Source organism: Phycodurus eques, chromosome 12 (genome assembly GCF_024500275.1).
Source record: "Phycodurus eques isolate BA_2022a chromosome 12, UOR_Pequ_1.1, whole genome shotgun sequence".
Taxonomy (NCBI): domain Eukaryota; kingdom Metazoa; phylum Chordata; class Actinopteri; order Syngnathiformes; family Syngnathidae; genus Phycodurus; species Phycodurus eques.
The window spans coordinates 20,290,101-20,303,318 of NC_084536.1; the positions used below are offsets into that span (position 1 = coordinate 20,290,101).

Consider the following 13,218-nt stretch of genomic DNA (forward strand, 5'->3'; position numbering starts at 1 on the left):
TGCCTTAATTTGTTCATTTTACAAATATTTCATTTTATAAATATTCTATTTATGTTTTAGATTAAGTGATATTGTTCAGCAATACTTGAATTTGCACATTCCTGTTTTATTTAGTTATTTTTTAGTTTATTTGATGTTCATGCTCTGATTTAAAAAAAGAATAATAATAATCAGAAATTACTCACTAGTTACTCAGTACTTGAGAAGTTCACTGAGTACTTTCTTACTCTCACTCAGGTAATTATTTGGAGGACTACTTTTTACTTGTCATATTATTCGAAAGTAACAATACTCTTACTTGAGGACAATATTTGTTTTATTTTAGTTTTCTTTCTTTTCTTTAAATTACTTCCCCTTTCCAGCCCACAACTTTCACAGCCACCGACAAAGCGCTTTGAGCAGGCTACGGCACGTCCCGTCCGCCAAGCTGGCCGTTTGCTCACCGTTCTCGACCCCGATTGGCAATCAGGACGCAATTTGTGGTTTTAGTTGCAGTTAAAATCTGCGACCGAGACGGATTTTCATGTGCTCGCCCCACTTGCGTGACGTCATAGGCGTCGCCTGGCACGGATTCGCGCCCGCTCACGCAGACTACATTGACTTTATACACTATGTAATTACGTCGCACTAATGGTCCAATTCAGGTTCGGTGTGAACGCAGCATTATCCCAAAACAGTACTCTGATGACTATTACCTTTATGAAATAAGAATTAAATGGAATAATTCATCAACGTGCGAGCACCGCACCGCCATTTTGGGAGAAAGGTGAAGAGACCAAAAGTAAAGAAGTGACGTTGCAATTCCTGTAGCTTTTTTGCCTTACATCTGAGTAAGCGCGGTTTGTTAAGAATGGATCTATTGGAACCGCAACTCTGTCAGGCTTTTTAGCATCAGCCAAATGACGGCGCTCCCCAGCCAAATGCCGTGGGCAAATGGTTACGGCAGCTAGCTTTTAGCCACTAGCCGCTAACACCAACGACTGATGACCGATGAGAACGGCCGTCACGAGTCAGCGCGTCTGCCACTAACTGGCTAGATGAGTGGATCTGACTGATGCTTAGCTTGTCGTTGCACAAAACCTACCAACTCTCTGGTTTTGTCAGTAAATAAAGCGAGCAGGATAGAACGACTGACACACGTCCCATTCTCGCAACTTTGCACACTCGCAAGAGTGAAATGAAGTACAAATGGCAGAACCCATAGGTGAGTATATGTGGTGTTTTAAACGCATTTTTCTTCATAGAGTTAAATAAACGGAATCGGATAAAGATGATATGCACGTTTAAAATGTAACAAAATTGAAATCTTGTGTTTAGTTCCCTTTTAATGAGGACAAGCAGTAGAGTAAGCATTAGCGATGCTTAGCCAGGATCTTACAGCATCTTGAAGATGTTTCTGCGTATATCCGTTAGCTTCATACCGTACACCAGAGGGTTGAAGAGCGGCGGAATCAACACAAACTCCAGAGATAAGATGATGGCCACGAAGGGGTTCATCTCCTCTATGTTGTACCTGCTCAGGGCAATATCACAAAACACGGTGATGGAATAAATGACAAAGGAGCTCATGTGCGGCAAACAGCTCTGGAACACTCTCCCTTTGAATTTGGCCGAGCTTCTCCAGGTGACGTTTATGATGCGTGTGTACGTGTAAAAGACGAAGGCCAACGGGAAGAAAACGGTGCAGATGGTTATGGACATGCCCACCACGTTGTTGACCACCGTGGGCACGCACGACAGCTTGACCACGTTCCAGTTGGCGCAGAACACCTTCTGGATCTTGTTGCCGCACAGTGGCAGCTTGGCTGACATGTAGATGGCCGTGAAGAGGATAAAGACAGATAAGAGCCACGCCAGGCCGGCCAGAGTCTGGGCCTTTTTCACCGTCATCCTGGTGTGGTAGTGCAGCGGGTGGCACACGGCCAGGTAGCGGTCGTAGGCCATGACGCACAGCGTGGTCATCTCATTGGTGGCGTACGTATAGATGAAGTAGATCTGCGTGTAGCAGGCGGCGCGCGAAATCAGGTGCGTGTCGGAGGCCAGGTCCAGCAGAAAGCGGGGGAAGAAGCCCGTGGAGCCGCACAGGGCGTTGAAGGACAAGCTGGCGACGAATATGTACATGGGCTCGTGAAGGCTCTTCTCGCGGCAGATCGTCAGCACGACGGCCCAGTTGGCGCACACGATGAAGACGTAAAGGAGGAGGCACGCGGCCAACGCCGGGTAGCGGTACGGACCGATGTTCACGAACATGGTGAGGTTAAAGTAAGGAGGCACCGTTAGGTTGGGCATGCTTACATAAACGCACACTCATGACTCCTAACAACGTGTTGTTTGACAGCATCTGTAAAATAAAGAAATGGAAATCATTCATTGGTCAATGCTCCACATTATCCCTTTTTTCTTAAGGGAGTGGGATATTCCAATGGAGCACTATCATTTGTGAACCCAGGGAATAAAATCTATTAATGCTCCATCGAATTAATTGTAAAATATTTTTGAGAGAGTAAACAAAGTATCCTTCGCATTTATATAATTGCATATTTAATAAATACAATTCAAAAGATTCATTTTAACTACCCTGAGACCTGAGGAAAAACATTTGTTGCCTGTCCCCACTTCCTAAAATTAGACTTTACCATGAAGCACATTCATTAAAATACTTTAGAAATGTTATTATTATTATTATTATTTTTACATATTCATGTTACTCCTTATCCCAAGTGTAATGTTAATTTTCTTCGAAAAGAAACAAAAAAAAACTACGAGGTTCAAATCACACTTCAGCCGTGTCACATGTTCCATCATTCAGATCCTCGGCAGGCCATGAGAGGTTCACTCATTTATTTTTCTGAATATTCAGTGACTGGGGAGTTAAAATCTTGGCTCAGTCCTGTTACCTATAATTATTTTTGTGTGTTTTTACTAAAAACATTTATAGTGTCATCATGCTGTAAGCATAAATGCTGTTGACTTTATTTCTAGTAACGTATTTGCTGATGATACGTCAAGAAAATGGCACGCATTCGGCATCATCCCTGTTAAATAAACATTGATTTAATGTTAATTTTAATGTCATTAAAATAAAAAGTAACACACACGTTGGCAGGCAATTTTTTTTAAACAATCAGGAACCTGGTGGGAAAGTGCTTTTGCACATTTGGCACCTGTACTGTATATTCCTTGTCTGTGTCTCGCACAGGATGGGCACCATTATGCTCTGGCTCATCTTTATTTGCAAAGTCTCGAAAGGCAACATGCCACCGTACATCGGCACCGTACACCGCACTAAACTGCTCTCATGAAAAGTACTACTACTACTCCAAGTTACCTCGACTAAGTCTGAACTTGGTGAAACCATTTTCTATACCGCTTATCCTGTTCAGGGTCACACGTGAGCTGGAGCCCTTCCCAGCTCAATTTGGGCAAAAGGAAGACTACACGTTAGAAAAGTCGCCAGCCAATCTTAGAGCACATATAGAGACTGATGACAGTTAGCACTCACATTCACACTGTCACTGAGCGAGAACTAAAAACCAAACTCTCTGCATCCAAGTCAGGCGAGTGTACCACTCCGTGACTAATACCATCAGTGACCCCTTGGTAAAATTCTCCTGGAATACTCTACAACAGTCACAATTGTTACCATGCACCATTGCAAGAATGTGATTAAAAGCCCGTTTTGCTTCTAAATAGTTTTACCAGTGTATACTCTGTTGTTGTTTAAAGTGAAGGCTTGCCATCGACAAACGTTTGAGATCTAAATCAAGGTTTAAAATTCAAGAATGCAAACATAACAAACCGAGAAGCCACATACGTATTTCATACTTACCGACGTGTCTTCATGATGTTGTCCGCGTTCTACTGCTCACGTTTAAAGAGAACTCATCACGAGTGCACGCATCCTTTAATGCCGTCTGTTGGCGCTCTTGGGATTTAATCTGATCGTAGCGCCGTGGTGGGAAGTCACAAACTACGAATACTCTACTTGAGTAGATCTGTACTTCAGTATTTCTTTTTCTGATGACTTTTTACTTTTACTCCCCACATGTCCAAAAAAGATGTGTACTTTCTTCTCGTTCTTCTTCTTTTCCTTTCGGCTTGTCCCGTTAGGGGTCGCCACAGCGCGTCATCCTTTTCCATGTAAGCCTATCTCCTGCATCCTCCTCTCGAACACCAACTGCCTACTTTGTCAAAATAGGCTGATTACCTCTTTAAAGATGCAGCACAAAAACAGACATCAGCCACAGTTGGGATTGATTTTGAGATATTTTGTCTCCCAATGCCTTATTTAAGAGAATTCGTTGATGTTGTCGGCTCAAGAATGATGCGTGGCAAATGTGTTGTCTTGTGCTAGCATAAAAAGCGCCAGCTTCGGGTAATGAGAAATCTTCCATCTGTTGTGGAATAAACGCACACAAGTAAGGTGCATTTTTAGTCACTATCTTGAGCTAATTTTGCTACTTTTGTTACTCAGTTCAGAACTTTAGCAAAGCGACAGGAACACAGAGCTAAAAGTTGAGCTAACACTAGCTAGATCTTAAACAACAGCACATGACATGGAACGTGTTTATTTGTGTCCAAGGCCCAATTCTCTACTTAGGTGATTTTTATTTTCATGGATTCTCCTGTCCAGACTTCTGACTTGCGCAAGTTTCTAACAAAGGCCAAAGACCTATAATTCATTTACAATGGAGGCAGTCTGGAAATCATGGGGGTTTCCTGAGATTTGTAAATGTCACTGAAATCCATGAAAAAGACAAAACACACTTTAAAATTTGTTATGGCCATCCACTTTGTATGAGAGCATGTTATTTTCTTCTATATGAAATAATTCAGGCAGCACGGTGGACGACTGGTTAGCGCATCTGCCTCACAGTTCTGAGGACCGGGGTTCAAATCCCGGCCCCCGCCTGTGTGGAGTTTGCATGTTCTCCCCGTGGCTGCGTGGGTTTTCTCCAGGTACTCCGGTTTCCCCCCACTTCCCAAAGACATGTATGGTAGGTTAATTGAAAACTCTAAATTGCCCCTAGGTGTGAGTGCGAATGGTTGTTTGTTTTTATGTGCCCTGCGATTGGCTGGCAACCGGTTCAGGGTGTACCCCGCCTCCTGCCTGAAGTTAGCTGGGATAGGCTCCAGCACTCCTGCGACCCTTGTGAGGATAAGCGGCTCAGAAAATGGATGGATGGATGAAATAATTTTAATCAATGGCATTTCATGTTTTACTTTGTGATTATGTCACATTAATATTCATGCAGTACTGCAATTACATGTGACATAAAAAGATATGTCTTGATTGATTTGGGTTGATTCACTGCCATTGACGGCTTTTGAAGTCAAATATCCATGTTAACTGGGAGGGCTGGCAGTGAATGAGGTACCTCAAGGGTTGAAAGCTGGCTTTTAAAACACACCATAAAATTCACATTTTAAAAAATACAATGTAAAAAAAACAAAAAAACAATGAATTTTAATTCTATTAAATCTGCTACCTTAATGAGGAGCGGTAGATTTAACATATTCATGGCAACAGCAGGTATGATGTTTAGGTACAATCTCACAGCATCTTGAATATGTGTCTGCGTATATACGATAACTTCATACCGTATACCAGAGGGTTGAGAAGCGGCGGAATGACCACAAACTCTAGAGATAAAATGATGGCCACGAAGCGGTTCATGTCCTCCACGTTGTATCTGCTCAGGGCGATGTCAGAAAACGCAGCGATGGAATAAATGACAAAGGAGACCATGTGCGGCAAACAGCTCTGGAATACCCTCCCCTTAAATTCGGCGGAGCGCCTCCTGGTGATATTCATGATGCGTGTGTATGTGTAGAGGACATACGCCAATGGAAGAAAAACGGTACAGATGGTCATGAACATGCCCACCGCATTGTTGACCACCGTGGGCACGCACGACAGCTTGACCACGTTCCAGTTGGCGCAGAACACCTTCTGGATCTCGTTGCCGCACAGGGGCAGCGTTGCCGACAGGTAGATGAGTGTGGTGAGAAAGAAGGCGGGTATGAGCCACGCCAGGCCGGCCAGGGTCAGGGCCTTTTTCACCGTCATCCTGGTGTGGTAGTGCAGCGGGTGGCACACGGCCAGGTAGCGGTCGTAGGCCATGACGCACAGCGTGGTCATCTCGTTGCAGCCGTATGTGTAGATGAAGTAGATCTGCGTGAAGCAGGCGGCGCGCGAAATCAGGTGCGCGTCGGACGCCAGGTCCAGCAGGAAGCGGGGGAAGAAGCCCGTGGAGCCGTACAGGGCGTTGAAGGACAAGCTGGCAATGAATATGTACATGGGCTCGTGAAGGCTCTTCTCGCGGCAGATCGTCAGCACGACGACCAAGTTGGCGCAGACGATGAAGACGTAAAGGAGGAGGCACGCGGCCAACGCCGGGTAGCGGTACGGACCGATGTTCACGAACATGGTGAGGTTAAAGTAAGGAGATAGCGTTAGGTTTGGCATCCTTACATAAACGCATACTCATGACTCAGAACAATCTGTTGTTCGACAGCATCTGTGAAATAAAGAAATGGGAATCATTCATGGGTGGAATCTGCACATCACATGAAGAGTTCAAAATCTATTTCGACCAAAATAGTTGTTTGATGGTGCATTTCCTCACCCTGCAAAACCAAACAACTATGTAAAACTCGTTGAAAATAAAGGTTTAAGTTCAGAAACCGACAAGGGCCATACGCATTTTGCTGCAGCTACCCTCATCTCCATTTTGGATAATCCCGAGCCTGTACGTACTGTATTTACGTCATTCTTAAACATGTCTGCGCTCGCTATTTCTCGTTAACTCACTGCTAATATAGCTTTGTTGATGCTTGAAAGTTAGCGTAAAATATGCTAATTGCGTGAAACGGTCCTAGAGAGATGAAACTCGTCTGTGTACTTTATACAATGTGTAGACTGTGCAATTTTAATGAGAAACACATTTTTTAAAATGTTATTTCTTTTTATTGTGCATTTGTATTATATTTATTTAGTTTTATGTTTGACCTTACGTACAGCACTTTGTTACAGCTGCAGTTTTTCAAAGTGCTCCATAAATACAGTTGAGTTAAATTTTATTTTTACAATTGTTTTTGTAGCATTCTGTGTGAAAAATAAAGCAATTCAACCAATGCATATATGATCAAATGTATTTTAAAATCAGTAATTCATTTTACACATAATTTCGGAATTTGTTATTTGAAGCAACAAAACGTTTGCGTTGCCGCTCGGGAGCAAAACGAGGTGGCTCTTTTTAGGGAGCCGAGTCCAGAGACGCGTCTCTTGAAAAATAACTAAAGTTTCCATCAGTAATTCAATGATTGGTGGATCAGGTCCGCAGATTCTACGATGAAGCCTTGGCCGATGTTGTCGCAATCAAGTGAGGATAGTAGCAACGAGGAAGATAACTGACTGTGCAATTAAGGTGATTCAGGATTAGTGGTCAATTTAAGGTCAAGGGTCAGTTCTGTAGCTGTAGTACACTGTTATTGATTTTTAGTCACACATACCATTTCACTGTAATTTTATAGTGATGGGAAAATGTTGTCCTAGTCTATTTTGTAACTAAATTATTTTCTTGGAGTTGGCTGGTTTTGCGATCGAATGACATCAAAGACCTCCTTAAAATACCTTTTCAATAATAGATTTTCTATTTGACAAATTAACCTCTCAAATGCTTAATGGATATTAACTTAAAAGACCTGAAATAAAAAAGAAAATTGATTTTTACTCTGTTCACCCAAAAAAATGATGTCCGCTTTTTCATTTGAACTCTTCAGAAATAGCCTTTACAACTGAAGTCTCATCATAAAAGATAGCGAACATGCTAAGACTAAAACTATCGCAAAATGGTTCTCTCAAGTTTGTTTTGATTTGTGCAATATCAAATCTCATGCTGTTTGTTGACTTAACTCAAATTATACTTTTCTGTCGCTTAATTCAAATGCGTCTATAGCATATATATTGTAATAGTGTATAGGGGTCACTCCGGTGTGTGTTTTAATCGGTATGTACAGTATGTGTGTTTTGGGGTAGAGGGTGCCAAAAGGGGCGTCTTGCTGGACAACCACTAAGTACCTGCAGCCTACTGTACATTCTGTCTGTGTCTGTCCATAACTCTCAGCCTCTCTTTCCTGTCGGTGTGTCCTGTCTCTGGGAGGAAAAAAAAAAAGACTCTCCCCCAAGTCCTCTGGCTCTCCTTCTGTCATGTTCTCAACTTGCTTCTCTTCAGGCTTGCTTCTCTGCCTCGACGTTATTCATCTTCATACTCGTACTGGTTATGTCTCTTATGTCAACGTTGTGTTGCACACCACACGTAGAACCAGATCACACACATGCAGGCATGCAAGGAGAGATTCAGAGTGAAAGAGGAGTGTGCACTTGAGCCGGGGTGGTGGGGACGATGCCTTGCTCAAAGGCACCTAGGCAGTAAGCAGTAAGCAGACAAGCATCTCTCCAACAACAAGCCAACGTGCTACACAACACCAGCACTTGATTAAACTGGTCTCATAAAAAGTAATCAACTGTTTACTGCACCAAGTTCCCCAGACTAAAAGGCTAAACTTGGTAAAACCATCCATCTCCTACCCCGCTTATCCTGTTCAAGGTCATATGGAAGCTCGAGGCTACCCCAGCTGACGAAAAAGCAGACTACACACTGCGCTGGTCAGCAGTCAATTGAAATTGAACCAAAAAAAAGTCAATTGAAATTGAAAAACAATACGAGCATGACACACTGAGAAGTCGCATACGTACTGTATACTTACCAACGCACGTCTTCATGCTGTTCTTCGTGTGCCGCTGCTCACGTTTAAAGAGACACTCATCATAAGTGTACGCATCTTTTAATGCCGACTCTTTGCACTCTTGGGACTTGATCTGATCCCAGTGCCGTGGTGGGAAGTGACAAAGTAAAAAAAAAAAAAAAAAAAAATCATAATAATAATAATAATTTTACTTATGATGGATTTTTTCTTCTGGTAGCTGCACTTTATACTTGAGGTTTTATTTTTCGGATGATTTTGTAGCTATATTCCCTACATTTGTAAAGCAATATCCATACTTTCGACTGGCTTGTGACTACACGACGAAAAAAAAAGACATCAACCACGGTTGGGATCTTGATTGATTAAGATGTTGGGGGCATGTCGAGCGGAATAAAACGGGGACAGCGGCAACGTGAGCAACGTGAACCAGGGAGCTTTAACGATGACGGCAACAGATTCGGAGAAGCATGGCGATTGTTCGATCTTGGCGAGTGAATTGTGTCTTGTGCAAGCCCTGAATTTGATGTCAGTCCCAATTGTAAAATCCAGTTGAAAAGTTTTTTTTTTTTTTTTTTTTTGGGTCATGTTTATGATTAAACTCCTTAATAGCACTTTCAAAAAATATTTTATTTGCACTGTATCTTTGTATGGATGTATGCACACGGAGCTTCTGTGTCATGTGACTCAATCCTGTCAAGTGAAAGAAGGTCAGCGCAGTTGCGTTTGTCATCGTTTATCCATTTCTCACATCGGCTCCCCTGGCTTGTTTTCTCCGTCTTCTCCTCCACTCTTCCTTCCTTCCTTCCTTATGTGGTTTTGTTCACAGGATGAGGATGATGAAGCTGTCCAAACTGGACACTTCCTTTTATCTTTGCTGAGCATCACAACGCTCCAATCAGCGGACTACTTGATTCACTAGGGAATTAGAGCTATTCTTGTTTTATTATATGAAACAAAATACGTTATTTGAAGTTCTCATATCAAAAAGTGTACTTCTTTGTAAGTAGATTACATCATTTATTGGTATTTTAGTCCAAAACCTCTGTCCTGACTGTCAGTTTCACATGTCCCAGCTCAGTCATGCTGGCCGCATAGATTTATCTGGAGCAGTTATCTGGGTTAATATTGGAAATGGACTAAACACAAGACAAAACAAAGACTTTAATGCCCAGGGTCATAATGCAATTAGCGCATGTAAAATTCTCATAAAATATACTGCCACCAATGCCTTCAAAACCCACTTTTTGCTAGGGTCGGGAATCTCTGGCAGGAGGCCGATTCTATACATATATCTGGATACGCGGATTGCAATTTGTTTAAAAAAACGACATCTACAGTTCCATAGAATTCGATGCAGTGGGGAAGGAATGCGATAGTTGACATGTATTTGTCAGGCACGTGCAAGGACATTCTTGGGGGCAGGTGCCCAAGTCAAAAAAGGGCACCCTATTGTTCATACTATTCGGGGGGAGTGGGGGAAACATTAGTAAATATTTAATTTATTTTTCTCTGTTAACACAATTAAAAGCAGTCAGTAAAATTACTATTAATAAAGGAGGTCAAGTGAAGCTATAGAGGAGATAAAATGTCTACACACACCTGTTCAAATGGCAGGTTTCTGTGGTATAAAAAACACGAGACCAAGATTAATTTTTTTCCACTATTAGTTAACCAATAGTCCGTACAACTCCATTGGGAAAAAAAAGGGGAAGTAAAAACAAACAACTGATAAAACATGGTTGCATAAGTGCACACACCCTTTTTAAATGGTGATATGGCTGTGTTCAGAACTCATGTTAAATGGGGATGAGCACATACCTGCCACCATTTGAAGTGCATCTGATTCACCCCAAATAAATGAAGGTGGGAGCATAAGTTAAATTCTCCCACCAACTCAAATAAATGCCCCCCAAATATCAAAATGCTTTTGGTGGAATTGATTACAGAAAGGGTAATTTTTAAAACGTGTGTGTATGTATATATATATATATATATATATATGAATGAACGGGGGGGGGGGGGGGCGGGGGCGAGGGCTGCAGCAAAAAGGGCACTTTCTTTCATCCAGGGCAAAAGGGCAGGTGCTTGAGCACCACTTTGGGTGTATGTGTGCACGTGCATGTCGATGTAGACGTTAATCATGCAGAACCCAATTCTATCAAATGACATTCTTACAGGATTTTCAAACATGTCAAAGACCACTGAGCATTGTAGCTTTATGGCACTATAAAAAAATAAACAATCACAAAGTAGCTCATGATTTAAATGCACCAGAACAATTTATTTTTGTAGAGACAATAATCTGCACAAATAAAATTTGCGAGTCAAAGGGGCTCCCGCACACACAAGCACACGCAGTGCTTGCTGAGTGCTGACAGACTGAGTTGCGATGAGTAGCTTAGCTGGCAATTGTCGCGTTACGTTCAGGACATACCTGTGTGTGCATTTAATGGACGCCATGGATGTTCGCAGGAGTTTCTTTTTGGGGTTGGACAGTACCAACACTGGAACGTATAAGTAGACTCTGAGGACTCGATATCCCATGCTATCTACTTGGTACAATGAATATGAAGTTCAATGGAAAAAATCACAACTTTATTTTTGGGTTAAGTCGGGAAGTCTTAAAGGCCCCTTATGGTGTTGACTCATGAATTTTACCATTTTTACAGAAGGGTGTAACAGTTGGGGTCATAAGGTTGATGCAGTTATTGCAAGCGAGGGATTTGCGTCTTAAAATTAAGTCAATTTTAGTCTATTTTACATCCCTCGTTACAATTCTTTTGCTCACCTAAAATTGTGGGGTTCTGCTACAAATAATGTTATCTCCCAAGATGTAAAGACCTGGCAATAAAAGCCGAGATGTTGATCTCTTGTCTAATATTTCTTTTTTTATGTCAAACCCAAATGTTTGTAGTCCATAGTAGGATTGGCGTCACTGTTCTAAGACTTTTAGAGGGAAGTGTCGCTGTCTTGTTTTTCTGGACTGGTTTGTTGTCACTGCGATGTGTGGACACATGTTTGTGTGTTCGCTCCACTCGGGAATGAGCAGTCCCGCAGTAGATTGATGTCCTGGGGATAGTGGACGCATGACCCTGAGGTTTAATCATCATGTTTACACTGTCTATGTCGCTGCCTTCCGTGTCATAGAATCATAACAAATGGGAGTTACATCAGCTAATCGTCTGTCTAATCAATACTGGGGGGAAACATGTTTGTCTCTGTTCATGTTTTTGGTCAGTGTCTCTTTAGACAAACATAACACTCATTAAAGGATGCGTGTCAGAAATAAACACAATAGCAAACAAACAGAGGAGCCATATTAGCCGTTATGTTTTTACGCTGTCTTGTATGATATTTCAATGTAATACTTTTTCTCCGATGTCGTAATTTAAGATGTTTTCTTTTTTTTTTTTCTGACTACTGTATTGCCACGAGAAATTCACAAGTGTAGCGTAATAGATTGCCTTTCAGCACGGCTGTTTATGTTTACATAAAGTGTTTTTGTGTTTATATTTGCTAAAGAGCAGAAATAAGACCCCAAAAAATGGTTTCATATTAGTCTATCTGTCAAACTTCCTGTTCCTGCCAGCTCTTTTGTCAGGGGGCACAGTAACAATGTGGGCCGTTCAAACAGTCAAGTTCAAAAATATAAAAAATCCACCAATGACAATTGGGCATTGTGTTTTTTTTCCAATTGTGGTAAACATTTATAATCCAATGAAACTGGCCTAGACAAAACCGATAGAATATATTTAATACTTAGTTGCACAACCTATTGACATTTTGGTCGGGGTTTGTAAAGTGGCTTCTCCAGACTGCATGTTTGAGCTCCTTCCAAAGATATTGAATAGGATTTAAGTCACATTATTTCAGATTTTTCTTTAACGGAAAGGGACGTACAATTTTGTCCATGTTTGGACAAAACATTTAAGGCTTATGGTCACAGTACCCCGCCACCACATACTATTATGGCATGTTTATTTTAAAAGCAAAATACAGAAAACCAAAAAAGAAAAGAAAAATGTGCCAGGAATCCTTAGATGCATCGATTGTTGAAATGCGGACTGGCTTATTGCGAGGCTAAGATTCGGTTGCGTTGTGACACTTTTTAACTGCGCTAATTGCATTATGACCCTGGGCATTGAAGTCTTTGTTTTGTCTTGTGTTTAGTCCATTTCCAACATTAACCCAGATAACCGCTCCAGATAAATCTATGCGACCAGTTTGACTGAGATGAGACACAAGTGAAACTGACAATCAGGACAGAGGTTTTGGAGCAAAATAGTAATAAATGATGTCATCAACTTGTAATCTACTATAACACTTTTGGATATGAGAGCTTCAAATAACTTATTTGGTTTCATATAATAAAACAAGAATAGCTCTAATTCCCTAGTGATCAAGTACTCTGCTGATTGGAGCGTTGCGATGCTCAGCAAAGGATAA

At 41.6% G+C, this 13,218-nt stretch overlaps 2 protein-coding genes across 2 annotated transcripts; both read right to left on the reverse strand.

The window, feature by feature from the left end:
* Window positions 1–1,374: 1,374 nt before the first annotated feature.
* LOC133410448 (putative gustatory receptor clone PTE03) lies at window positions 1,375–2,292 on the reverse strand. The gene has a single exon (XM_061691637.1). It carries the CDS (start codon window positions 2,287–2,289, stop codon window positions 1,375–1,377), a length of 915 nt encoding a protein of 304 aa, XP_061547621.1. The 5' UTR covers window positions 2,290–2,292.
* A 3,262-nt stretch (window positions 2,293–5,554) lies between these two features.
* Window positions 5,555–6,523, reverse strand: LOC133410468 (putative gustatory receptor clone PTE01). The gene has a single exon (XM_061691690.1). The coding sequence runs from the start codon at window positions 6,467–6,469 to the stop codon at window positions 5,555–5,557; it is 915 nt and encodes a 304-aa protein (XP_061547674.1). The 5' UTR covers window positions 6,470–6,523.
* Between the last annotated feature and the right edge of the window lie 6,695 nt (window positions 6,524–13,218).

What these genes read in the sequence shown, in the direction of transcription:
- LOC133410468 (XM_061691690.1), bottom strand. Translation starts at nt 6,469, where the DNA reads ATGCCAAACCTAACGCTATCTCCTTACTTTAACCTCACCATGTTCGTG.
- LOC133410448 (XM_061691637.1), bottom strand. Translation starts at nt 2,289, where the DNA reads ATGCCCAACCTAACGGTGCCTCCTTACTTTAACCTCACCATGTTCGTG.